Source organism: Castor canadensis, chromosome 17, assembly GCF_047511655.1.
Source record: "Castor canadensis chromosome 17, mCasCan1.hap1v2, whole genome shotgun sequence".
In the NCBI taxonomy this organism is placed as follows: domain Eukaryota; kingdom Metazoa; phylum Chordata; class Mammalia; order Rodentia; family Castoridae; genus Castor; species Castor canadensis.
The window spans coordinates 69,497,405-69,525,400 of record NC_133402.1 but is presented as its reverse complement, the minus strand read 5'-3'; the positions used below and the strand labels follow the sequence as shown (position 1 = coordinate 69,525,400).

General features: G+C 46.7%; 1 protein-coding gene and 1 long non-coding RNA gene across 4 annotated transcripts in view; one reads left to right on the top strand and one right to left on the bottom strand.

Annotated features, from left to right (window-relative positions):
• The window catches only part of Clrn1 (clarin 1), a 38,076-nt gene extending 20,024 nt beyond the window's left edge, over positions 1–18,052 (top strand). For 2 of the 3 annotated variants that reach the window (XM_074059367.1, XM_074059368.1), the window contains exons 2-3: positions 821–1,000; positions 14,187–18,052. In XM_074059367.1, the coding sequence (XP_073915468.1) occupies positions 821–1,000; positions 14,187–14,452 (446 nt within the window). In that variant the 3' untranslated portion in view covers positions 14,453–18,052. Of the gene's footprint in view, positions 1–820; positions 1,001–2,384; positions 7,388–14,186 lie in introns of those variants that run through there. The other variant, XM_074059369.1, reaches the window with a different exon arrangement.
• Positions 39–27,996, bottom strand: LOC141418529 (uncharacterized). The gene is made up of 3 exons (XR_012443157.1): positions 25,938–27,996; positions 8,355–8,495; positions 39–1,057 (listed from the first exon to the last, which is right to left on the bottom strand). It is a non-coding gene; the product is annotated as an uncharacterized lncRNA (long non-coding RNA).

Here is a 27,996-nt window from a genome sequence, read left to right as displayed (position 1 = left end):
TGATATAGGGACGATTGTGGTTCCAGGTTAGCCCTGGCAAAAAAAATCCTCAAGACCCTTTCTCAGTGGGAAAAAGCTGGCCATGGTGGCACACACCTCTCATCCCAGCTAGAGCTGGAAGTTAAAATAGGAGGATTTCAGCCCAGATCGACCTGGGTGAAAAGCGAGACCCTACTTCCAAATAACCAGAGCAAGTGGGCACCAGTGGCTCACACTGTAATCCCAGCTACTCAGAAAGCAGAAATCAGGAGGGCCGCAGGTCAAAACCAGCCTGGGCAAATAGTTTGCAAGACCCATTTTGAAAAAGCCCATCACAATAAAAAAGGCCTGGTGGAGTGGCTCAAGCTGTAGAGCACCTGCCTAGAATGCATGAAGACCTGAGTTCAAACCTCAGTACTGCCCCAAAAAAAATTGTAACAAAGGAAATACAAAAACCTTCTGACGTTTGAACTTCCCCAGACTTCCCTAAGCTTGAAATGTCATTACAAGTTTAGATAGATTTTTAAAAATGATTGCTAAGGAATATCATTAAAAATTTGGACGTCTAAATGAAGTTTTGAGTTATAAAGCTATCGCTATTTATTTAAGTAATTACACGTGATTGAGTAGATCAATCTCCACTTTGTCATTCTTACTGACGAATTCTCGAAAATGATCCTGTCTTTAAATCTTTTTGAAAACCTCTTGTAAATTAGTGAGAATGTATTCGTCAAAAGGATTTTAATGACATGAAACAAAAAAAGAAGAGGATTTAGTTTTCTGAAATTACACTTGTGGATGACCGATGACAAAATTCTTCTCCTCCCTGGTTCATCTTCAGTTTTCCCAGACTTGCTGAAGGCGATCCCAGTGAGTGTTCATGTCAACATCATTCTCTTCTCCATCATCCTGATCGTTTTAACCATGGTGGGGGCGGCCTTCTTCATGTACAACGCTTTTGGCAAACCCTTCGAATCTCTGCATGGTCCACTCGGGCTCTACCTTTTGAGCTTCATCTCGGGTAAGTACAAAATTCTACCTCTGAACACAGGTGTGCTCTTCAGTGTGTCAATGTGTTCTGTTGAAATAAGTTATTATATATATATGTTTATAAATTTGTGTATATTTTTATATAACTTGTATATATATAACTTGTGCATATACTCACACATGATAATCACTGTAGCATTAAACATTTTCGCAAAAAGTGGAGAAATACTGTAATCATCCAACAATGTAGAATTAAATAATTAACTACAGTAGTCTATATACTGACATTATAGTTTTGAAGATGAAATCAAGAGGACAAATGCTTGTATTGAAATGTTAAGTGAAAAATACAGTAGCATTTTATAAGTGTAATAAACCCAATTTCACTATATTTGTAAGAGCATAGAAAATATGCATATAAAGGCAAGTTGACCATATTGTATATGCTCTATCCACAAATACGTATGTATCTGTAATTATATACATATACACATACTCTCTATATCAGCGTATGGAGTCTATATTTATGTGGACGGAGGAAAGAGACAGCGTGAGAGAATTGTTTGCTATTTACAAACATGGATTTGTTGACTAGTTTTTGGTTTGCAGTTGTCTCTGACCAGTGACACTCAAACTGGGTGATTTTTATTTTGCTCATAGTTATCAATATTAGTAAATCTTCCACAGTGTATTTCTATTTATTCCTAATCAGAAAAGGAACGCCATGAAGAAGGGTGAAGGGCCAGTGTTCCACCCCAAGTGTACGCTGAGGCCTATAGGAACTTTGCATGGCCTGATGCTAGGTGGATCTGGAAAGGATAAACTCCAAACCCAGACACTAATTCACAGATAAACCAGGGCTGATGGGAAGGACTGAAATGCAGTCCATACCACAGGATGCTCACACCGTATTTGCAAGAAGGGGAAGGAGAAAGTTGAAAAATGAGTATAAACATAATTCTTGGGTGGCTATGCTGTGGGAGGGCTCTGATTTTACCCCACTCCAAAGTAGAAAGTGCTTTAACACTTTGTCGTGTGTTTAAGAAGCAAGTATTTTACTGATGGGTTCAGCAATGGAGAGAGACTAGGGCTCTCCCACAAACACACTGATGAAATCCCCGTTCAGCGCTTTCCTTCTCCTCCCAAGTTGCCACCAGGCAGCAGGCCATCCCTTTCTTTTTCCTAACCGAACTCCCTCCTCCCATACAATCCAATGCCAGCCATGAACTTACATGGACGCCCATCTAGACTCCAGAGCTAACCCCCCTTGGCAGGCCGTGTACACCTACTCTCTCTCATGTGTGCACACTTCTTAGGGTCTTCCCCTCCCACGCCTTGCTAATCCAATTATTCACTCAACCAAAGCAGGCCTTTCTCCAGGAGGGTTCTGCTCACGTTTTCTCTTTCACACACAGGACTGCCCTCTAAGGACGGAGTCTAAGACTGTCTCGACTTTGCATCTCTGGCAAGAGCATCCAGCAGTGTAGCAAACAATTCAATATGTATCCATTGGCTTCAAACACTACGTCCAGAGAGCAGAGCCCCAAAGAAATGGAATCATCAGAGCAGCAGGACACGAGCCAGGCAGGAAGGGCATGGATTATGGTAAAGGAAGTCCAGGGCTTTGTGACCAGAGCAGAAGAGGTGCAGGGAAGCCAAGAGTGACCCAGTCTCCCATGCAGGTCTGGGTCAGATAGTGCAGAGAACGTCCAAAAACCAAACTGATGGGCGGCCAGTTGAGTCAATCATGGTCCAGCGAGAAAACAATGTGGAATATAGCCTAGGGCAGAGCCCTGTCTATATCATCTGGGAAGTGTTAGCAAAACAAATTCTGAGGCCACAGCCCAGAGTGACTGAACAATAGTCCCTGGGGTGGCTGAGCCACCTGCGTTTTGCCACACCCTCCAGGTGATTCTGATGCAAGTTCAAGGTTGTGCAATAGGGAGTTGAATGAAGATGGAGACCTAAGGTAAATTCAAGAGGTAATTTCAGGAAGGAGCTACAGTTCCCGGCGTTTGGAGAACAAGCAAAAGAATTTGGTAACCAGAACTAGAAGACTGAGAACAGGCACTGAAGCTTCAGACCTCAGACAGCTGGCACTGCACCTGTACAGGACACTCACTGTACAGTGCGTGACTGCCAGCTAGGAGAGTGCTGTTCTGGGGACAAAGCTGATAGGAACCACAAGCCAGGTAAAAGATGTATGTCCTCTCTCTCCCTGGGTCTAATCCTCCAAGCAGCTGGCAAGGCAGGACTAGCTGGAGCCAAGGTAGAGAAAAGAAAGGTTGGTTTGAAGTGGAGACAACACAGCATGGTAACTGGGACAGCCAGCCAGCACTCACTCCAGCTTTGGAGTAAAATTCAAAAGCGCAGTGCATTTCAAGACAAATGATTTGACGGTTCTAATGGACCACCAAACTAACGTCTTTGAAAAGCAAAATAACTCAGGGAACACCGAGTCGATCCAAGCTCCAGACCTTATCTGGGCCTTTGGCCGGGTCTTGTGCCAGGAGACCTTGGTCACATATTCATGTTGTATTGGGAACAGTCAGACCCTGTGCGTGCACTATGTTTTAATTCATCTTGAACTTGTAAAAGCAGGTGCTTTTAACAAGTTGTGAATCAAGGAAGGAAGACGGGAGAGGAGACGCCAGCTCCAGGTCAAGGCTTTGCGGGGGGTAAAGGCCTAGGGTTTGTGTTTGAAGCCCTCGATCCTTAATTTTTGAATGCCAAAATTTTCATAAAATTGTTTACGCCATCAAACACTTTTGAGAGTTAGATGGACTGACAATTTATAGCTTCTGGGAGTAAACCAGTCACTCTTGAAGTATAGTCTGCCTCATTTACCCTAAATCCACATACACCACCCAGGAGCCCCTGGAGTTTTGGAAACCTTTATCTGAAGTTGTAAGTTCATGCAAACCCCAGCTCCAAGCTCTGATTGCACGTGTCAGGTTTATAGTGCTAATCACACACGCAGAGGCCAGTGTTTAGGGTCATTTATTTCAGGTGCGAGTCACACCCATAAGGAGACCCTGGGGGAGTCTCTGTTTCTCCTGCTAGGTAGGGTGTGCTGCCCAGGTGGCCTCATTCACAGCCAGCGGAGAAAAGCACCTGACTGCTGGTTGGTGAAAGAATTCACAGAGGCAGAGAGTAGGAGAAAGCAGGTTTACTAGGCTGCCATTAAAAGGGGAGACAGTGGATGGGCACCCCAGTGGCTCACGCCTGTAATCCTGGCTACTCAGGAGGCAGAGACCAGGAGGGTCATGGTTCAAAGCACACCCAGGCAAATAGTTTGTGATATCCTATCTCAAAAATACCCAACACAAAATAGAGCTGGCTTAAGCAGTAGAGCACCTCTACCTAACAAGTGTGAGGCCCTGAGTTCAAACCCTAGTACCACCAAAAATGGGGGTGGGGGCTAATAATGACAGATGACAACTGAGACAGGGTACAGAGTAAGTTTGATACCTCATGTTAGGCCACCTTTGATTGACCGTTTCCCTTTTTGTGGCCCCTGCTGATTGGTCATCTCTTTCTTGGATCATGGTGTGAATTTTGCCCTGGCAGGAGCATCTACTAAGCTCCATTTGGGCCCCCCAGGAGGCCTGACCCGCCCCCCACATTCCATCTGTTCCTCAGTATTCCTTTGTCCACCATGTCTCCTTAAAATGGGGACCTCCTGCTGGCAGAGTGGCTTAAGTGGTAGAGCGCCAGCCTAGCAAGTGCAAAGACCTGATTTCAAACCTCAGTACTGCCAAAATGGGGGCTTCGTCCACACTAATCTTTCTTCCTTCTTTTTTCTTCTCCCACTCACCTCCAGCTTCCCTAAGGTGCCTCCCTCTCTGTGCTGAAGTCTTGCTAAGGCCATTTCTTCAGGTATCTACTTCCCTCCTGGACAGGGACCCACCTGGGCATCATGAAGCATTATGGGAAGAAATGGAGGGAAAGGATGTCTTCCCAATTCTCAGAGTAGCAATGCTTGGGGCCTCTCCTTGTATCTCCCAGTGTGGGTATGTGACACCCTGCAGGTTGTCCAGTGGGCTTCAGTCACCATGCTTACAGCCTAAGTTCCTGTTGTTCTCCTGAACAGAACATTCCTTCCACCTCTCCTAGCTCTCCCCTTTGCTCACTGTCCTCAAGTGACACTCTGGCCACCATCATTGCTGTATGATCCATGCAAGACAGTTTGTTTGCTTTCTTGCTCATCATTTATAAACCAGCTCTGAGAAGTCTTTTCCCCCACACAGGATTTAGGTAACACAGCAATGGCTCCCCATTGTTCATTTTGGACAGGGATTTCCTGGATGATATGTAAGCATCACCTGAAGCGCTAAGAATTACTGCTGCCAGGTCCTGCACGGTGCTACACGTTGCAGTCCTGGGAGCAGGGCTTTGGCACTGGTTTGGGGTTTTGTAGCTCTCTCAAGTAATTGTGATTTGTAGCAGTGTTGAGGACACTGCTGCAACTGTGCACACTTCATTTACTCGGCAAACTGACAGCATGTCACTCTGTGCTGGCTGTTGTGATGGGCCGGGTGATGCTACATGAGTCCAGCTCATGGTCCTGTCTCTGGGGAGTGGGTAATCCAGGGAACAATCAAACAGAAGTGTGCAGAAACAAATCAATGATCTCAGATCACAATTACTACTGTAAAGGTCACAAACAAATGGCTACGATGGAGATGCACCAGGCCTATGCCTGCTTGGTAAGTGCTCTGCAGCTTGAGCCACGCCCCAAGCCCCTTTGTTTTTTTTGACAGTACTGGGGTTTTGAACTCAAGGCCTCGAACTTGCTAATTGAGTTGCTTACCACTTGAGCCAGACCCCCAATCTTTTATGCTTTCATTTTTCTATCTTCAGCTTCCTGAATAGCTGGAATTACATCAGTGAACTACCACGCCCACGCTTGTTATTTGAGTTAGCATCTTGATTAAGTTTTGCCTGGCTGTTCTCAAACTACAGTCCTTCTATCTCCTAATTAGCAGGGATTATGGACATGTACCACTGCACAAGGCCTGTATTTTGTTTTTGACATAGGGTTTTGCTAACTTTACCTGGGCTGACATCCTCCTGCCTCTGTCTCTCAAATAGCTGGTATTACTGAGGTGTCCACCACACCTAGAAGGGACCAGGCTTTGAGATGTGGTCAGGGAAGACTATTTCAAGTAGCTGAGTTCTAAAGATATGAAGGAGCTGAGAACCCTGGGAGGACTTCCCCAGTCGAGCAGTAAGCACAGGTGAGGCCTCTAGGAAAAGAGGTCAGCTGTCTGGAAGAGCCAAAAGAAGGTCAGCATGGCTCAGAGTAGGCAGTGAGAGGAAATGGCAGAATTAATTAATCAATTTCCAAAATGAGGGTAGAGATCAATTGATGCAGCCGATACTGGGCCTCAAAAGCCACGGGTGACTTTCAGAACTGGTTCTAACTGTGGTGAGAGCTTTTGAGAGGTTTTAAGAAATGTCTGATGGACAATGACGTTGTTACTGGAGATGGAGAGGGATGGACAGGTTCTGAAGACATTCTGCAGGTGACACAGGGCGTTTTGCAGGTGGCTCACATGACTCATAGATGCTGGCGGCATTAACAAAGATGGTAGACAAGGGGAGGAACAGTAGGCCTTCAGTTCAGGGCAAAGATAATCTAGAGAGGAACTTGGCTCAGGAAACCAGGTGTTTTATGTCAACTCTGAGATGGTATGCAATATCCAAGTGGCGATGCTAAGGAGACAGTTGGATGTGTGAGTCTGGAGCTCAGAGATGGTCCAGACAAGGAACAGCTTAGGTGTTTGGGGGATATCAAAATTATATAGACTGATGACAACAGACAAGAGCCAAGGAAGGCAGCATGGAGAGAGGGAACACAGAGACAAACTGGCCAGGACCAGTCCCAAAGAGCATCATCAGTTGTTGTCTGGTGAGGAGGAGGAGGGGCCATGAGGAGCTTCCAAAGAGGAAGAGGAAGTGGTATTCCAGAGGCCGCAGGAGGGGAGGGTTCTACAGGAGCAATGACCAGCGACCTTTGTAAGAAGGTGGCCACCCATGAGAGCAAGCGGGGAAACAGGCAGGGGATAGAACGGGAGAGACAGAGAAATGCTCATAAATGAAGGAGGTAGAGAAAGAGAGGGACCAGAAAAGAAGGAGGTGAGCACAGAAGCTACTGGACCCCCTACTTTCAATGTGGGCCTTCACATCTGCCATACTCCAACTTCCCAGGTGTTGCCAGAGGCCAACCTGGCCTCCACGGGAGACTTTTCATGGCGAACCTTCACTGAGGATGGCTCAGATCTGCTGGGGGTGATGAACCCCAACTCTGGCCTGGCTACAAACTATAATTATTATGTCTTCTCTTACGGATGGCATCATGTTTTGAGTTATACCGAGCAAGGGAAGCAAATAAAACTGCTGCCGTTCTTTGAAAGGGGGTTCTCCTAGTATGGGTCTAATTAATTATGATAATTACAACTATGACACAGTCATGTGAAACATGAAGACAGGGAAATAAAGCAGAGCACAAAAATAGAAGTGTGCTTGCGTTATGTATCAACGTCAGCACGAATGGTACCCTGGCATCTGTGAGATGCATTACACATCCAGGACATGTTCTGTGGAAATAAAAGGTGGCACCTTGTTTCCACCTCAGTCCTTAGGGGGGTGCTGTTGTTCAGGAGGCTGAGAAAGAAGATCGGGATGTCCAGGCATGAAGGCAGCAAGGGAAATAAATATTCTACCAGTCTCAGGACAGACCTGAGAAAAGAGGCCACGAAGGATGGCCCCGATGGCAGAGAGCAAGGAATTTCATTTTCAAATGCAGGCAGCAGGGAAAGGCAGTGGAGGAAGTGGTGGGAGGACTGTGTTTCACTTACTTTGCGCAGGACTCCGCCGTGACCTTGTGGAAGGTCTGCCAGGATTGCAGACTCCCGCCCCATTCAGAGTCTGCCCTCCCGTCTGTTTCATTGAGAGCCAAAGCCATGTATTGTGTCCATTGCAGAAACACACCGTGACAGCTCAGGAAACACATGGGCAGCCCACCTCTTGCCACTCTGTCCCCTCCTCTTTCTCTGCTCAAGCCACCTGGCTCCTTTGCACTTATCGTTTCACCATGAGATCCCTCCAAATATCCACTCTCCTCTGAATATCTCCCGAAAGCTTGTTTCTTCCTGGGGCCTCCCTGGCCACCCTCCCAGGCTTCCTACCTCCTGCCCTGCTCTCTTAACGTGTCACACTGGTCCACTATAGGCTGCACTTACTTACTCTGTTATCACGTCTCTCTCTCTCTCTCTCTCTCTCTCTCTCTCTCTCTCTCTCTCTGTCTCATCTTTTCCACCGAGAGCTTGGGTTTTTTTCTGGTTTGCACAGTAATGGACCCCCAGAGTCCAGAATATTACCTGAGAACTGTTGTGGAATAAGTGAATGAAACAGAGGCATTCTGCATATTTCCTGGTAACAAATGACATTCTTCTTCTAAAATCCATTCACATTAGAAATGCACTGTGTCTTCAGACCAGGTCTTCGTTGTACTAACCACCCTTAAAAATAACATGACATTTGGAAAACTTAGATTAGAGGTGGGCTCTTCGAATGTCCCTTATAGGGACACTGACTGGTTTTCTTCCTTTTTTTATCTCTATTCCGGGGAAGCACATGACCAAATTGTTTTATCACAACCTCAAATTCTACAATTAGGGTATCAGGTTCCTCTGCCCCCGCTCCTAGGTGGTAGCCATTGTTCCTAGCGTTGAGTCGGAAACGCTGGCAAGCTCACCCTCGATTATTGACTTTCTAGTGAGGTTGCATAATTTCACAGAAAATTAGTAGTACACCTGCAGAGCTGTGGCTCCCCCCCTCCATTCATCATCTGTTGAGAGGGAAGTGATCAATTTGTCATTCTGCATGGAAATGGAATGCCTCTAACATTTGTCACCTGTAAGAGAGTTGAAAGATGGTGTGTTCTCATTCTGAAATGCTGGTCATTACTTGAGGGGAGATTGAAATTCTAATTTACTGTTTTCTAGAATGTGGGCTTTGGGTGGCATTTCAGAGATTCCTTCACCTACGAGGACCTCAGCACCACAGATCCTGGCGGGTGTTCCCACCCACAAAAGTGTAGTTAGGCTCAGGGCCATGAAGGGGGAGGGGAATGAGGAAGCAACCCTCTTTCTGGCCTTGTGCTGCATTCACCATGTGGTAAGGACCAGAGGAGACATGGACTGTAGTCCCGGCAGCTGCCAGAGGAGAGTCATGAGTGTGCAATTGTTTGTTAATTGACTGATCATTCATGGTGTGACAGCCCTGTAACTCAGCTATCCTATTCAGTCAGAAATTAACTCAGTAATCAAAGTCATTATGGGGGAGGGGGGGACAACTATAGCACCAGCCAGATGGTGGGGAAATCAGACGGATGAGAGGAAAATGGCCTCAGGTCATTGAGAACGAGGCTGGGCAGCAAACGAGTCCCCTGTGTCTTGTTATATTCCAAATTCTAGTGTGAGCAAGGCTCAGCAGCCTTTCAAAATCCAGTTTATCTGAACTTTTCTGGGAACAGGGCAGTTTGGTCAGAAGGACAGACATTTGGGGAATCTGTCCCAATGGCTCCACCTGGGTTTTCTTTACACGAATCGCCGAGAAAATAAGGAGAGGCATGCTGGCCCCACCTTAGCATTGTGATGCCTTTGGAAAGAGTATGAATGACAACCCAAACATTAAAAAGTTTAAAACCAATAAAACTGGTCAGTGCAATGTGCTCAGCCTTCTACCTTGGGAAACACCTGCAGGAGATCCTGAAGGGCCAGATTCAGACAGAGCATCTTTGACCCTAGCAATGCTGCACCCCAGTGTGGTGGCAGAAGCCAGGTCGCCCCTGTCCTCCCACTCCTACCCTTCCTGGCTCCACCACTCCCAGCAAAGGGCTGATTGTTCCCCCTGCTTATCCAAGTGTGACCCTGGGCCCCCCACAGCTGTCGGGGCTACACAACAACCACGAATCTGCCTGAGTAGGATTGATCCCAGGAAGATGCTCAAGTAGGCTCTGGAAATGGACTCATGGCTCTTTGAGGGGAGGCTTCCAGGACCCCAGAAGAATTGTCTAGAATGTGAGCAGGCACTCCAATGGGCACAGTCCCCTGACTTCTCCTGTGTGTGGGGGACGGGAGAGGGGACTCAGGAGGAACCAAGAAAAATCCCCCAAAGCTGAAGCCCATCTCTGGATGGGCACTAGCCAGAGGGACACTCTGGCAACCGGCACTATCACCAACATCCCTCACGCATCTCGATCCACATCCCAGCAGCCAGGCCACGCAGGGACAGTCTGCACGTGTATCTTTTGGTCATAGGTCAGAAACAGCGATCCTTTATCCTCATCCTTTCAGAGCCATGGACAGAAAAAAGCAAAAACTCCAATTCACATGAGTTGTTTCCCTGCTCCTTTCTTAGAAGTCATGGGAAGGTTGTCAGAGACTCAGGTTGCCGTTTCTTTCTTTCTAGTTTTTATTTTTTGGTAGTTCTGGGGTTTGAACTCAGGGCCTCACACTTGCTAGGCAGGTACTCTACCACTTGAACCCTATCCCTGGCTCTCAGGCTGGTTTCTGACCTCTGACTTCACGGTCAACCCGATTCTAGCGACTTGGAATCTGAGACCATCCTTTCTGTCCGATCACGCACTGTCCGGAGCTCATGGCCTTAACATACTCCCTACGCCAAGGCTGTCGTCTCAAGACAGCCCAATGACTTTTACTCAAGAAATGTCAAATGCAGTCTGATGGTGATTCTGTCTCCTTAACAAAGTAGCACCTTTAAAATATTTAACAACTTTAGAAGGAAACCGAGCTTGAATTTTCCTTGCAGGCACTAAAGAAATAGTGTTTCACTGCTGTCTGAAACTCACCATCTTCTCAGACAAAGAAAGCTCTTATGGTAAAAGCAATGGCATCTTCTCTGCAATTTTCAAATAAAAGATAAAGAGAAAATAGCATCTCGGTCTTTTTTCTTAGGATCTTACAATAAAGGAATAGGATGGTTTTGCAAGGGGAGGGCTGTGATTTAGAGCTCAGAATGCAAAAACACTTAGGCTGACAAATCTTACAAAAGAACGGTCTCGACCACCACTCTGAGGCTGGTAGAAAGTGAAGCTTCAAGAAATCTGTATCCTTTGTTTACTTGGGATGTTGTATGATGATAAGGAGGCTGATGAGGCCAGTCCTGTGTGAAACTTTGAAGAAAAAGAAACAGCCGAGTGTGGTGGTCACACCAATAATCCCAGCACTTGGGAGACTGAGACATAGAGTCCAGCCACAGCCACATAGGGAGTTGAGGCCAACCTGAGCTACTTAGTGAGACCCTATCTCAAGCCAATCAAAGGCCGGGATGTAGCTCACTGGTACAGCGTTTGCCTAGCCTGCACAGGCCCTAGGTTCCAACCCTGAAACCAAAGAAAAAGTACCACAAATGTGATTTCACCTTCTCTGCTCACCCTGCCTCACCCCAACCCTGTGTGATCAGGGTTGTATCCCCCCAAACCTGACTTTTGCAAAAGGAACCGAGGTATTCCGTACACTGAATACCCCAGGCCTTTTGGGTTCTCCTACACCGTCCAGCCCCCTTTGCTCGGCTAAGTTTTCCTACAGCTTCTCTCAGGTGCTCGAAGGGAAGCTGCCACCCTCTTGGCAACAGCACCCTGAATCCCCCACACTTCCTAATATAGCTTCATAATTGCTTTGTGTTCCCCACTTGATCACACTCTGAGAACAGAAAAACACGTGCATTTTCTTCAATGTTTGAATTTCAACCACTGTTCATCCCTGAGCCTGGGAATGAAAGAACTAACAAATGGGAACTGGGACTGCTGTGCGCTGCTCCCAGGGAATTTGAATTAACTGTAATTGAAGAACAAAAAGCATGCAGCCTTCCTGCAGGGGCCACACACTTAATGCTAGACTGTTTGGGGGAACGGGACTCTGTAGTACATTTTGTAGGGTCTACACTGATGTAGTCAGGTTTTCCGGGGTAGGGGAGGGACTTGGAAGTAAAAAGGGATAGCTAAAAGCCATAGACTTTTTATCTTTTTTTTTTTAATCTGCCGTACAGGCTGTGACATTCTCGTGGCTTTTCCAGTGCCCAAGTTATCCACACAGTTATCTATATTAACCACCTTTTATAGGTCAGCAGCTGAGACCTGGGACTCCAATGGCCCAACTCACATAAAAAATGATGGGTTAGAATTTGAACCCAGATTAGTTTGACCCAAGTCAGAAAACCATCTCAGCCAGTCTCATGTTAACTGGAACCCCATGTGGCAGCCTGGATACAGGAGTTGCCATGGAAGCCCAGCCGGTCCTGGTCGTCCACTGTCTCTGTTCTGGCTCCTTACCACTGGCTTCTGTCCCTGAGCCATCCACCTAGCAGGGGGTCTCTGTTCCTTCATCCTCAGTGGAGATGTCACATCAGAGTGACATCCCATCCGGGGTCCATGCAGTGTGTGGTGGCCCTGTCCTGTTGAGGTCTTACCCAGGCCAGCCACATGGTCAAGGTCACATTAGGCTACCGTCAATGCTAAATGATGGGGAAATAGTAACAGGTGATTAAGCAAAATAAATGTCCACGTTCCTCAGACATGGAAACTGGGAGTTAAAGTGCAGGGCTAGTCTGGGTCCAGGGATCTGGGGTCCGGTCCTTCCTCCTGTTTCTCCGTGGTACATAGCCAACATTTCTGAGGCCACCTGGTCCAAAGTGTCTGCTGAGCCATTACAGCTGTATTTCAGCTAGTAGAAAGAGGAGGTGTCATGGTATACTCCAAGGAAACTTTTCCTGCCCCTACATCCCAGTCACCCTCATCCCAGCTGAATGTCTATATTCAAGGCAGCCACATGCCCAGCGAAAAGTCTGAATTTGATTACAAACAAACAAACAGGCAGGCTGGGCATGGTGGTATACATCTGTAATCCAAGCCACTCAAGACATGGAGGTAGGAGGATCGTGATCCTGGGCAAAAGGTAGTGAGAGCCTGTCTCAAAAACAAAATACAAGTGAAGGGATTGAGGGTGTGGCTTCATTGGTGGAGTGCAAGCACTAGTCCCTGAGTTCAATCCCTGTACTGCCAAGAAAAAGCCAAAAACCAAAAAACAGCAGGTATGCAGTGCCTCAACCCTAGCCCCTTACACACAGCTACCTTTGCCCAGAATCTCCTCTGGCCCACTGTGGCCAGCTGGGAGCTGCAGGGGTCGTGGTAACCCTATAGAGAGAGCTGGCACCTGTCACAAGGGGCTACATAATGCATTTGTCCTGCACTGCCTGTGAAGTTCAGAGAAATGTGTCCTCTTGAAGCCATCAGAGCAGTGGCTGCTTTGTAGCCTGATTTCGCATTGTGCTTTTAAGGCACCCAGTGATTCAGGCACTGGTCTTTGTAAGGACAGCTTGATTCTAATCACCCCACCAGCCCCCCAAACACCTTCCCCTACACAAGTCTTCCCCACTCAGAGCCACAACCCAAGCACCCCCACTCTGGGTTGGAAAATCAGACTTGTGGTCACACGTTTGCGGTAATATATTTCTGCAGAAGAATGAAAAGGAGGGTGAAGGTGCCGGATCTCGAGGGTCCCTGACCCGAATTTACCTAAGAAAGGACTGAAGACACAAGACACATGAAAGGACTCACTCACTCAGGAAGGGAATGACGAGACACGTGACCAGAAGGCTGGTGACCTAACTGGCAAATTTTTATTTTTGCGTCAGGCTTTTTAAGCAGCAAAGTAGGAAGTTATACAACGCAAGAAAAACTTCTAGGCCTGTGAAGCAATGCCCTCCACCTGAAAAACAATGTCCTTGCTCCCATCTCCTAGGTTACACAAGCGAAACGCGGACCCTCCCAGTTTCAATGACGACACCCAAACCTCCCTGTTTTCATCTAGCTTCACTTGGCTTCACATACATAAAACTCGGGCCTCATTGCCAGGGGCCTGTGCCCTGTTCCTAATCTTTCATAAACAAATACCTTCAGGTTAATGTTTTCTCCAGACAAAGGGAGCCTCTCCATGTTCCCTCAAAACCTCAGAGAGACGTGGTGCACCTGCAGTCCCTGACCTTGTCAGGCTCCTGCTAAGCCGCAACGACCTTGTCAGATTGCGGCTCATGGCTCCCAACATGAAGGTAAAGGGTTTTCTTTGGTTTGCTCATTGGCCCCTTCCCTGTCGCCTACAGTCAGGAAATATTTGTTCCTTCTGTTGCAGGGTCCTGTGGCTGTCTGGTCATGATCTTGTTCGCTTCTGAAGTGAAAATCCACCACCTCTCAGAAAAAATCGCCAATTTTAAAGAAGGGACTTACACCTACAAAACGCAAAGTGAAAAATATACCACCTCGTTCTGGGTTGTTTTTATTTGTTTTTTTGTTCATTTTCTGAACGGGCTTCTCATACGACTTGCTGGATTTCAGTTCCCTTTTACAAAATCTAAAGAAACAGAAACAAGTAACGTGGCTGCTGATTTAATGTACTGAAAGCAAATGTTTCCATAATTCCCAAGTTGGGGAGTGGACTTGACTTGTCATTTTCAGATAGAGTTAATTCTGCCCGTCCTTTTAGACTGCGGGAAGCTCCAAAACAGTCCATGATCGTGTTTACATGCTATGCCCTCAGGATGCTGGCTGGAGAGTGCAGGATGCAGAAGGAAGGTTCAGAGAGTTGTCACCTGCTGGGAATTGACCCAGGCCATCCAAGGCAGTTGTCTAGGATAGACAATTATTATCTGTGTACATCCAAGTTCAAGATGCCTGGCACATGAAGCAGATTGTAATAAAGACAAACACCGCTTCTGATATTCCCTCATATTCATAGCCACCGATGCCAGAAAACAGAGCCGGCATTGCTCTCCGAAATGAGAGTGTATTAAGTGAACGTCTCTAAAACGCACCAATATATTGCCTAAAAAGTTTGTTCAAAACACAGTCTTCCTAACTGAAGGATGGACTGCAGGAGGTTCCAAAAGGTGATAATTGGCCAAGGAGACACTTCTCCTTCCCAGGAGACCTGTATGCACAACATCAAAAAGCCACTGAGGTACGGTGAAAAACCATTGCTTTGGTCACATGGTGCAACATGACTAGGGGACCAGGGTCTCTCTCTAGCTGTAGTGTCTCGAGCCCTAACTCCCTATTAAGAAAAGGATATTGGTCTTGGGACTGTAATGGGACCACGGAGTCATCTTGGTTTTTGGACTACCTGGTACAAAGCATGACCCAAGTCAATTTTTTCCCCCAAATCACCCATGAAATCCATGCTCAGCTGACCAAAGGGCTCATTAAGCCAGGAATGGGCTCTTCCCCTCCTCCATCTGCTGCCCCCAGGACATCTCTCAGGCCCTCTCACCTATCGAGGAGCCTCACACAAGGGGATTGGTGGAGCTTGTGAAAACAACACACCATTGTCCTTTGGGGACAATTTACAGGGAGAAAGTAACTAACTGTGTTCCTGAGAAATAACTCACTCTGGTGTTGGTTTGCTGTTCCCAGGTGGATGCCAGAGCACAGCTTGGGTTTCCACATTAATTCAGGAAACCTCACGGTTTCTAGAAGCCCACAGTAGTATGGCTGTGAAGGGGATGTTGGTATGATGATGGCGGGGCCCAGGCAGGGCCTTCAGCTGAAGTGGCCAGATGTGACCTTTGGGAGCAGGAGTGACTGGGAAGCCAAGTGCCACTCCAACATGAGCAGTGGATCTCAGGGCTGAGTCCAGCACCCTCCCCACCCCAAGCTCTCCTTTGTCCTCTTTCTGTCTCTTCTCAGAGGCTTGGAAACCCTTCTAACACCAATCTCTCTTCTTTAGAAAGCAGATCTCTGGTTATTCTGCTGTGAAAAGGGAAAGAAGGCTTGGAGCAGGCTGCAAATCTAGTAATTACCTAAGCGGCAACAATACTCCCTAGCCAAGAAGTAGAGGCTGAGCAGGCACAGATGCCAGAATGTCCCTGCAAATCGTGTCACACAGAAATGAAACAAGATGTGATCGATGTGAGGCTCACAGCAGGGCACTACTGATTCACTTCTTTCCACAGATGAAATGCCTGCCAGTCACTTGCAGGGGGGGACCTGGCTTCCTCCCTATTGAATTCCAAGGCCCTGGACAGACATGCACCATGCTGTGAGCTGCCTCTCCTCCAGGTGGCAGCCAGCATTCTCATAGGACATGGGGCCCCCTGCTGGCTCTGGGGTGGCAACCTTGGTGCCACAGTTAGACTCCCATTCATTGTCACTAGACACCTGAATAGCAATGGTTACGATGCTGCCAGAAAGAAGAAGCAAGGAGACTGTGAAAGCCACCCTAAGTCCTCTGTGTTCCCTGGGATGTCAGAGGGGAGTGGACACAGGAGCAGACAGGGTGCATCAGAATGAGCAGGGACAGCCCTGCCCTTGGGCACCTCACAGGTCACAGATGCCTGCACTCTCTTGTTCCATGTGCACCGCAGAAAGCGTCCAGGAGCGGTCACACATTTACACAGTCCTAGAGCAATCAGGACAGGATCGATGCTATTCCTCTCCTCCCCCTCTGTCCATTTTGGGGAGAGAGGAGGTTGGAACTCTGTTAGGGGGCGGAGGGGTACACACTGGCATAGACCCCACTGTGAAAGTGGTAGATAGAAGAGTTTCAAGGGAGGTGTGTCCCTTGCTCAGGGACAGTCCCCTGTTCCAGCTGAGGTCATGAACCAATTCTGGGACACCCCCCTTCCCCAATGCCTTTGTTCTTTCTTCTGCTCTGGTTTGTAAGGGGTGAGTGGAGGGAGAAAACTGGGCTTGACCAGAAACATGAATTTCAATGTCCACGACCTGCTCTTAGCCTGGCCAACGAGCTCTGTTCTGCAAGAGAGCGCTTTGCTTCTCGCAGGTCAAACCCTGCTCTGAGTCCTCGGGCACAGGCTATGCTCTGTGTCTTGTGACCCTCTGGTTACATCATCTACTGAGATGAAGACCCAAGAATGAATTTTCTGCAAAAATACCTAGACAGTAAACAAATATTTTTGCTTAAGCTTCTGGTATCCGTCAGGATTCTCTTCAAATGTGATTTGTGCATTTTTTCAGTGTTCAGAAATAGGTTATCTTCCCACAGAGTGGGAGAAAATATTTGCCAGCTACACATCAGTCAAAGGACTGATAACCAGAATATATAAGGAACTTAAAAAAACTAAATTCTCCCAAAATTAATGAACCAAGAAAGAAATGGGCAAGTGAACTAAACAGAACTTTCTCAAAAGAAGAAATTCAAATGGCCAAAAAACACATGAAAAAATGCTCACCATCTCTAGCAATAAAGGAAATGCAAATTAAAACCACATTAAGATTCCACCTCACCCCTGTTAAAATAGCCATCATTGGCAACACCACCAACAACAGGTGTTAGCGAGGATGCGGAGAAAAAGGAACCCCATACACTGTTGGTGGGAATGTAGACTAGTACAACCACTCTGCAAAAAAATTTGGAGGCTACTTAAAAAGCTGGACATCGATCTACCATTTGATCCAGCAATACCACTCTTGGGGATATACCCAAAAGACTGTGACACAGGTTACTCCAGAGGCACCTGCACACCCATGTTTATTGCGGCACTATTCACAATAGCCAAGTTATGGAAACAGCCAAGATGCCCCAGCACTGACGAATGGATTAAGAAAATGTGGTATCTACACACAATGGAATTTTATGCAGCCATGAAGAAGAACGAAATGTTATCATTCGCTGGTAAATGGATGGAATTGGAGAACATCATTCTGAGTGAGGTTAGCCTGGCCCAAAAGACCAAAAATCGTGTGTTCTCCCTCATATGCGGACATTAGATCAAGGGCAAATACAACAAGGGGATTGGACTTTGAGCACATGATAAAAGCGAGAGCACACAAGGGAGGGGTGAGGATAGGTAAGACACCTAAAAAACTACCTAGCATTTGTTGCCCTCAACGCAGAGAAACTAAAGCAGATACCTTAAAAGGGAGTCAACTCCCTGTATAGCTATCCTTATCTCAACCAGCAAAAACCCTTGTTCCTTCCTATTATTGCTTATACTCTCTCTTCAACAAAATTAGAGATAAGGGCAAAATAGTTTCTGCCGGGTAGTGAGGGGGTGGGGGAGAGAGGGAGGGGGCGGAGTGGGTGGTAATGGAGGGGGTGGGGGCAGGGGGGAGAAATGAACCAAGGCTTGTATGCATATATGAATAATAAAAAAAAATTAAAAAAAGAAATGGGTTATCTTGTATCTACTACAGACATAACTGTGTGTGTGAGGCAACCTAGATTAGGGGAATGGAACCAAGAAGAGTCCAAGAAACTTCTTCTTGACCTTTGGTTGAGAGCAGAGAAAAATACCTTCAAGACACCCTATCTTTATTTTCTTTTTAAAGCTTCAGCCTATCATTAAATAAAGAGCTTTCATTTTACCAGTTAAAAGACATGGATGAACTGGGCGCCAGTGGTTCATGCCTGTAATCCTTGTTACTCAAGCGGCAGGCATGGTTCAAAGCCAGCCTGGGCAAATACTTCCATGACATCACAAAATAGGGCTGGTAGAATGGCTCAAGGTGAAGGCCCTGAGTTCAAACCCCAATACAAAAAAAAAAAAAAAGATCATAGATGAAATTCTTTACATAAATCATCAAAAAATCAACAATTATCTTAGAGTTTCAATTTTCACAAAATGCTCTAAGAAGTGTTAATTGAATAATGCTTAGGAAAGGTTTATTTTTACTCTTCTAGGAATTCACCAGACTCCGCCCCCTGCAGAGCAGCTGGGCTGCTGGAATCCAGATGAAGGGTTTTCTGGATCACACCACATAGTGGGGCCCAGCCTGCAGGTTGGTGGGTAGGGACCATGCTCTCAGATTGAAGGCAGCACTGAGGTACTGGTGTGACTCAGTTTCCCCAGTACTCTCTAGTGCTGCAAACTGATGGTTCTTGCTCCACCAAGATTCTAGATTACCCTTCCCGTCCTGCTCATCCCTGGTTCCAGGAGTTTCTTTAGTTTGAAGACAAAAATAAATCAATTCTGCAAGAATGTAAGGGGCTCCTTTGTCTGGAGTCTGAAACCATTGCTCAGGTGTGCATGAGGGTCCTTCCAGGTCTGTCTACTGGGTGGTGCTGTTGAGAGGTTGTGGAGCCTTCAGTGAGCTCAAGTTGGACTGGGGGAAGGAAATAGTTGAAATTCGAACTCTTCCTTTTACCAAGTCTGTGAACTTGGGGTATCGCCTAACTGTTCTGACTTTGTTTACTTATCTTAAACACCTCCAGACCTCTCCAGGACAGGAACATCAATAAAAATTGTACTAGCCTTAATTCTTTTATGCTACTGGGGTTTGAACTAGAAACCTTGTGCATGGCCCTCTATCACTTGAGCCATGCCCTCAGCCCTTTGTGCTTTGGTTACTTTTCAGATACATTTTTGCTCAGGGAGGCCTCAGATCCAGATCCTCCTACCTATGCCTCCCACGTAGATGGGCTCACAGGCAAATGCCACCCCACCTGGCTTGCTGATTGAGGTAGGGTCTCACTAACCTTTCACCCAGGCCAGCCTTGAACCGTGATCCTCCCAATCTCCACCTCCCAAGTAGCTGAGATTACAGCTGTGGGCCACTGTGCCTGGCCCAGTCTCACTTAATATCCCCTCCAAATAGACAACCAAGATCTTGTCCTCGCCCCTGCCCTCTCCTGCAAGCCCCTCCCATTTCATTCTGGGTGTTTCCAACTTCTGCTTGGTCTTCACTAATGAGTCTGTCATTGGTGTCCACACTGATGCAGCTTGCAGTGGACGAAGGCAACAGAACTAACTGTTCCCAAACCCCGAGTACTAGAATGCACCAAGGCCTGGAACAGCATGGGGCAGGGAGCAGGAGAGTGCACTTTCTGTCTTCTGTGCCCCTGTTCTGGTGTCTGCCATGCCACATGTCTGCTTTCTCGCTCTCTGATCTCTCCCTCCCTCTCCTTCTCTCTCTCATCACAGTCCCTCTTTTCTCCTCTCCATAAACCTAGCTGCAAAATTCTCTTCTCTGACCAAGAAGGGAAAGTCCCATCTTCTCAATTCTCATCAAAGTCTGATCAATGCATCCAGAAGGTTCCCGGGCCCATTCTCTGCTCTGTAGCGTCAGGACTCGGTCCTCAGCATGGAGGATGATCCACCCTTGTCACCATGACTCAAGGAGTCCAAGGCCTCCTCCAGAGAGCACTGCTTGGCCATAAAGTGCATGGTCATTGGGAGCCTTTATTTCTGCCAGGCCGTGGTGAGCAGAGTCCCAGGGCCTGCCCTGCCCTGGCCACCTCAGGAGAGTGGGGCCCAAGAGACCAAAGAGAGAGAAGCTAGGCAACTGGCCTTGCTGTGCCCTACCCATCTTTAAGCTCTTCTCCCTCCTTTTCACCTTCTTTTACGTACTGCTACTTCTCATTTGTCTTAAATCAGTGAAAGATTTATATTACATTTTTTAAATGGCCACTTTGAACTTGGAAGATTCTATGTCAAACGCCTGAGGGCTTCCCAAATCCAGTCCTCACTCAGAAAGCTCAAAGCTCCATCTTCAGCACTCTGAGTTGCAAACACCGTCCAATTAGTCACAGCCTTCAGCTGCGGCGTTATCCGGTACTGGTTAAAGGCAAGGAGGATTGTGTTCATTTAGCAAGCTGATGGAGCCCAAGTGAAACAGATGGCAGAGACCGCTCTCCCTGGGACCCTGGGACATAACTGGAGCACTGTTAACAAGCAGTGTTAAAGCACTGTTGCTGATAAGCCTGTGTTGTAATCACACCATTGAAAGGTTTGTTTTTTTTTTTTTTTTTTTCCTTTAAATGAGCTGAGATACTGGGGGCTAAGAAGGCTGAATTCCCTAACGGAAGTTGATAGACCCTTCTCTACCTGCTTTAAGCAAATGACTGCCAGCCAGGCAGCTGACTGCCCTTATGCCAACACCCAAAGCATGACATCTGCTCCAAAAGGCACTGTCCCAATAAGCCACTTCTACCAGACTTTGACCCAAAGAACACTTGTGATTGGTGCAAACATAATCATTCATTTGCATAAGAGACTATACCATGATTGGTGCAAACATGAGTCTTTATTTGCATAATGAACCATAATTGGTGCAGATACATCCTTTATTTGCATAATGGGCTGTGCCGTGGTTGATGTAGACACAGTCCTTCATCTGCATAATGGACCATGAGCAGTGCAAATAGGATCCTTCATTGTATAACAGACTGTATTATGGTTGGTGCAAACCCAATCCTCCATTTGCATAATGGACTGTACCACATTTGGTCCAAATATGAGGGGACTGCTGTGATTGGTTCAGACACCCTTGGCCATTCCCCCTTCTGGCTATATAAGCCAGCTGCTCAACTCTGTAAGCAGCTAGGAGATACTCTCCTTGCTCCTCATAGCCTTATAACATCAGGTCCCAATAAAGGCTTTCTCTCAAGTGGTCTTGCCCACTTTTGCTCAGCTTATCACAAAGAAAAAGAAAAGCAGCGGCAGTGGTTGCAGGAGGAAGTTTGCCAGGCAACAGGGCAGCAGGAAGGCGGGCAAGCTGAGCAGCCCTGGAGACACTGACCAGAGCAGGGGGGAAGACAGCACAGAGCTGTAACAGTTAGGGCCTCAAACCCTGTGTGGCTGCCCTAGCTATCAGAGGCCTTGGGAAAGATGACCCTTGAGTCAAAATGCCACATTCTAGCTTCCACATCTTGCACCAGCCAGCTGTGGCTGGGCGAGGGCCCTGTCAGATGCCTGGCTCACAGAACCCCTCTGTGAGAAGGACAGTGCGATCAGATGTGGGGACATGCAGTGCCCAAAGCTCCCTCCACATGTGGTCCTTGCCCTTCTCATTCAATGTGCCAGGATCCTCACTGTTATCTTAACATTAGGCTGAGCTGGGATTTTGTCCTGTGATGTGCCAGTGCCTTCTTCCAGGGTAAAGAGCATGAGGCTTACCAAAGCCAGTTACCTTTCCCAGGGTCTCAGAGAGGACAAGGGACACAGGACTTAAACTGCCATCTCCTGTGCCAGGAAACCAAATGTGTGCCTGGGGTGGGGTAGAGTGGGATGGGGTGGGATGGGGTGGGATGGGGTGGGGTGCAGGAGACAGGGACTGAATGGGTAGAACACATGAACAATGGATGAGTGGACATCGGCATCAGAATCACCTCAACTGGCTGAGAGTGGCCACTCTGGTCCCCAAACCAAGCAACTGATAAGAAGGCAGGGAGAAGGGAGAAGAGTGCAGGAAAGAGGAAAAGGCAAGAAATAGGCTAGGATCCCAAGAGAGGATGCTGGCGTCTGCACGCGAACATGCCACAGGGCAACCGTGGTACAGGCTATCCACAGCCCACAGCTCTTCTCCTTCCCATGCAGTGACAGTGTTCTCACTGGACTGGGTGACTGCCCAGCCAAGGCTACATTTTCAACTTCCCTTGCAACTACTGCACACATGGTTCTGGCTTTCAGCATGTGAGCAAAAGTGATGTGTGTAAGTTCCGTGTGGTGTCCTTAAGGTGAATGTCCTTTGTCCTCATCCCCTTTGACATTCTGGAATGCAGAGTTCATACCAGGAGACAAAACAGACCCATTGGACCATGAGAGATGCAAGCCAAGGACGAGGAAGATGGAGCCACAAGTAGAAAGGAGGTTGGGTGCCTGATGACTGATGGTCCATCCAACCAATCACTGCCAATGCAGACTTTTCAAGTCAAAGAAGTAAGTTTGCAACAGTCATATTGCAGAAATAATGAAATGCTACATATCACGCAGGATAAATCTAAATGATTCCATGATTCATACAGACTGAAAAGACAAAAGAACAAGTAGGTATATTTCACCACAGAATTAATAGAAATTTCTCTGTTCTTATTTAACGAATTAAAAAATTTAAATGACTATATCAATAAAAAAGTATATTCCATCAATCAAGTGTTTAAATGCATGGAATTTTGGACACACCATTCCTCTCCAAAGAATTTTTTTTATCATGGGGAAACTTCTTTCCAGGTACTTCTGTTATAAACATAGCTACAATGGTTAAGTATACACTTTCAGCACTTGCATGAAATTCTTCATGGACCAAATTCCTTTGAAGTACAAATTTTTAATAACTGATTATTAAGGCAGAAGGGCCCCTGGAAACCTCCAGTATGACCTCCCTGTGGCCTCAAAGGGTGGAAAGAAGAAAAAGCAGGACAGTGTGAGGGTTAGGGCACAACCAACCAGAATGCTGCTTTCTGCACACCTAATTAGCATAGAGGTTGAGCAAAGTCCTGGAGAGAATGGATAAACCTCAGACCAAGTCCCTTCCCTGGTTACCCACTCGGGACCCCTCCCTTCCCACGGGAGCTTTCATCTTTCCCTTAAAAACCTTTTCCACCTTTATGCTCCCCCTTCGTGGTCTGCGAAGTTCATTCTTCAGCTTTGTGAAACAAGAACCGGGAACAGCAACCCTCCCTCTGGCTGCACACCTAAGCCAGCAAGGTCGAGTGGAGGCTTTCTACACAAATCTCCTGTAATGCTATGCACATTAAATATTTAAAGCTTTTTATTATAATAGAAAACTTCAAATATGTACACACAATGGGGAAAAGCACTTTAACAAGGCTCGAGGCGCCCCTCATACGTCTTCAACTTCCAGCCTCTGGCCAAAGCTGCTTCATCTGTGTCACTTCATCCAACCCAATCCTCCCTACTGGATTATCTTGAGGCAAATTCCAGACATCACATCATTTCATTCAAAAATGTCTTAATGTAGACGGGTGCCAGTGGCTCACACCTGCAATCCTAGCTACGGAGGAGGCAGAGATCAGGAGGATCAAGGGTCAAAGCCAGGCTGGGCACTCAGCTCATGAGACCCGATCTCGAAAAACCCATCACACACACAAAGGGCTGGTGGAGTGGCTCAAGGTGTAGGTCCTGAGTTCAAACTCCAGTACTGAAAAAAAATCTTACTGTGTATCTCAGGACTGTTTTTTTAAAGCACAATCACAATAACATTGTCACCATTTTTTAAAAAATCAGTAATTCTTTATTATATCAAATGCACCATGTTTAATTTTCCCCAATTATCTCAGAATGTCTTTCAGAATCTAAATAAACCCCGTACATTGCCATCAGGAGATAGCTCTTTTAATGTGTAAGTCACCTGGACTTTATGGGAAAGACTTGCGGTCACTGTCCTGTTGGGATCTCTGTCACACAGCGGTATCCTATGGCCAGAGCCAGTGTAGCCCCAGTCTCCTCACCCTGGCCCTGAGCCCTGGACTGACCCAGAGCTGGGCAGAACTTGGGGTCCACTCTTCTTTAGACAGCATGTCTCCCTCCTTTTCAGAACTGGGCCACAGTGAGTAACAAATTCCCTCCAGGAGCAGCTCAGGTCTAGTTCACCAAAAACCTAGCATCCTTTCCGGGCTAAAGAGGAGCTGCACTGAGAATTGCACACCTTGTAAGATGCAGTGTTAGGACCTAGGGGACCTCGAGCGCAGGGTCAGCCAAAACTGTCTACAAAGGACAGGCAGTCAGCCTCTTCATCTTGGCAGGCCAGAGTCTCTGCTGCTATGCTTCAACTCTGCAAGCGTGTAAGCCAATGAGTATGGCTCTGCTCCAGTAAACTTTATTTATGGACATAACTTTGGATTGATAAAATATTATGATATGAGATCGTATATCATAAAATTATGTCATATATAATTACATATGATATGTTATGTTATACTATGAAGTAGTATAATATTTTGTGCCATACAATATCCTTCTTTGATTTGTTTTCAACCATCTAACAATGTAAAAGTCGTTCTTAACTTGTAGGCCATACATAACCAGATGGCAGAACAAACTCAGCTTGTGGGATACAGTGTGCCAGCCCTTGGTCTAGCCCAACCTCCTCAGAAACTTTACAGAGAGTTTAACTAAGGATCAGAGAGAAGAACTGATCTGCCCAGAGTCACACAGCCAGTCAACGTCAAAGGCCAAATTAGGACCCAAGTCTTCCTCCCTTTAAAACTCACCAAAGAATCCTTTAATGTGCAAGAATGGCACATTCAAGAACCATTCGAAAGGCCAAGGACAGACCCAGCGCTCACACTCTGCCCTGTGGAAAATAATGAGGACAGAGAACCTGACTGCAGTGCCGGTTCCCTAGTAACCACGGCCTCTCCGATGAAAGATCGTGCTGACTTATTTATAGCTGATTTCCCAGTGGAGAGGCTGAGCGACTTGATTATATTTAGTTACAAAGCCCGGAAATCCTGAGCCCCCATCTTAGGGTCAACACAAACCTTACAGCCACAGCTGCCAGGAGGTGAGAGAAAGCAAAGCTAGGGGCCATGCCCAGTGTCGCTGTTACTAACGAGGGTCACACAGCAGTTACTGACCACGTGGCACAGGGAATAGGTGACAGGTGACGAGGGGTGGGGGTGGGGGCCTCCTGTTCACACTCCCCAAGGAGGCGATGTGAGCCCCCCACGCCTTGCTCTTTAGGGCGCTTCTGCTGGTTCTGCCTCCCCTGTGACTTTGTTTACCACCGCTTTGCTTCTGGCTCCTGGAGTCATGCTGCTGACAATGAATTCTGTTGCCTCTGGCTTCTGTAGGAAGCTGGATGACTCAAAGTCTAGGGAGGGAGTGCAAAACATTGTACAGCCGCAGCTGTCAACAGAAGAGGCCTCACGAGGCCCGTCAAGAGACTCAGGTGGAATTAGGTAGAATTGACAAATTAGGTGAAAATCAGAGCCCAAAAGCCAGGAATTATCTTGAGATTAATAGTGATATCAACCCTGAATGTTACCTACCTCCTCGGGCCCAGAGAGGGAAGTGAGTGACCTGTGTAAGACACCAGGCAATGCACAGCCCATCCAACAAACCCACATCTTGTGACTCACTGACCTTCCCAGTGCCTGAGCAGCACCTAAACCAAGACAGACAATGTCTCAAGGCAGACGGATGGACAGATCGAAGCACCAACCTGGTGAATCATGCAAAGTACTCACCTCTGTCACCAAGGTAAATAGGCCATTACGAGCCATGACGCAGTCACAGGAAACTAGAAGAGGTGACAGTTTTAAAACAAGACGCATGGAGACGGGGTCAAAGTTGCTGGAGATGTCCAAAGGGTCCATTTCAGGCCCTTCGCCTGGAGCGAGGTTTGATGTCGCAGTACACATGGGTGTCTGGTCTGTGGACGAAAGACATGAACAGTCCTGCAGGAATATCCTGTGCTGTGAAGCAACGGTTGTCTGTTTCTCCTGTACTCGTTCAGGAATTCATCTGGCTGGGTGTGTTTTTTTTCAATTTGTGTGCACAGACATGTTTTAAGTGAGCAGCTCCATATTGATGACATTGTAATCTATCATTAATTTGGAGGCAAATCAAATGCTGCCCTTCCAGTCCTCATCAAGAGCACCACAGGCATGGGAGACGCCACAGGGCTGGAGGGCAGAAGGAAGCACAGATGCACAACTGCTGACTTACAAGTGCAGGACCACTCCTACAGAGAGAAGGGTGGGACACAAAGAAGGCAGCTGATTGTCCCAGGGCCGCCCACTGACCATCCATCAGGGATGTGGGAGGAGAGGCTTACTGGGCTGGTGGAGTGGCTAAAGTGTTAAGAGTGCCTGCATGGCAAGCATGAGGCCCTGAGTTCAAACCCCAGTACCTCCAAATTAAAAAAAACCAAATCATTCTCACTTGCTGTTTATTTTTTTTTGGAGGGCAGGTCCAGTCTTGGTGTCCATGCTTTATAATCGCACAGTGAGCCTTTTTTAAGGACACGTGGCCTTCTCCATTCAGGGACCAGTGGTTCAATTTCCTACTCACCATCCTTTTCACCCTCCGTCCACGTGGTTTAGGACTCTGATGTCATCCTTCAGCCTGGCCAATCAGTGTTTGCCACTGCCACAGACCCTGGGCAATGGCCCAGTGAAAAACACCCTTTGCTGGATCTATTGACAACAGAAAGCACAGAGCTTCTGCCAGTCCTACCACAGGACAGCCTCCCTAAAATCAAAGCAAGCACACCAGGGGAAAGACAACTCCAGCAGTGTCCTGTGAGCATGGGTACCTAGTCATATCTAGATGGAATTGTCCCTTGAAATTAAATGACATACTGAGTTCTCCTTACTGAATTCTTCCACCTAAGCCAGCTTAAACTTAATTACTGTTGCTTAGAGTCAAAAGCCCTGAGTAAGGACCTGATGGATTCTCTGCTGAATTCTATCAGACCTTTAAAGAAGAACTGACACCAACCCTCCTTAAACTGTTCCACGAAATAGAAAGGGAAGGAAAACTGCCAAACACATTTTATGAAGCCAGTATTACACTTATCCCCAAACCAGGCAAAGACACCTCCAAAAAGGAGAACTATAGGCCAATCTCCTTAATGAGCAATGATGCAAAAATCCTCAACAAAATAATGGCAAACCGAATTCAGCAACACATCAAAAAGATTTTTCACCACGACCAAGTAGGCTTCATCCCAGGAATGCAGGGGTGGTTCAACATACGAAAATCAATAAACGTAATAAACAACATTAACAGAAGCAAAGACAAAAACCACTTGATCATCTCAATAGATGCACAAAAAGCCTTTGATAAGATCCAACATCATTTCATGATAAAAGGTCTAAAAAACTAGGAATAGAAGGAAAGTACCTCAACATTATAAAAGCTATATATGACAAACCTACAGCCAGCACTATACTTAACGGAGAAAAACTGAAACCATTCCCTCTAAAATCAGGAACCAGACAAGGATGCCCACTATCTCCACTCCTATTCAACATAGTACTGGAATTCCTAGCCAGAGCAATTAGGCAAGAAGAAGGAATAAAAGGAATACAAATAGGTAAAGAAACTGTCAAAATATCCCTATTTGCAGACGACATGACCCTATACCTTAAAGACCCAAAAAACTCTACTCAGAAGCTTCTAGACATCATCAATAGCTATAGCAAGGTAGCAGGATATAAAATCAACATAGAAAAATCATTAGCATTTCTATACACTAACAATGAGCAAACTGAAAAAGAATGTATGAAAACAATTCCATTT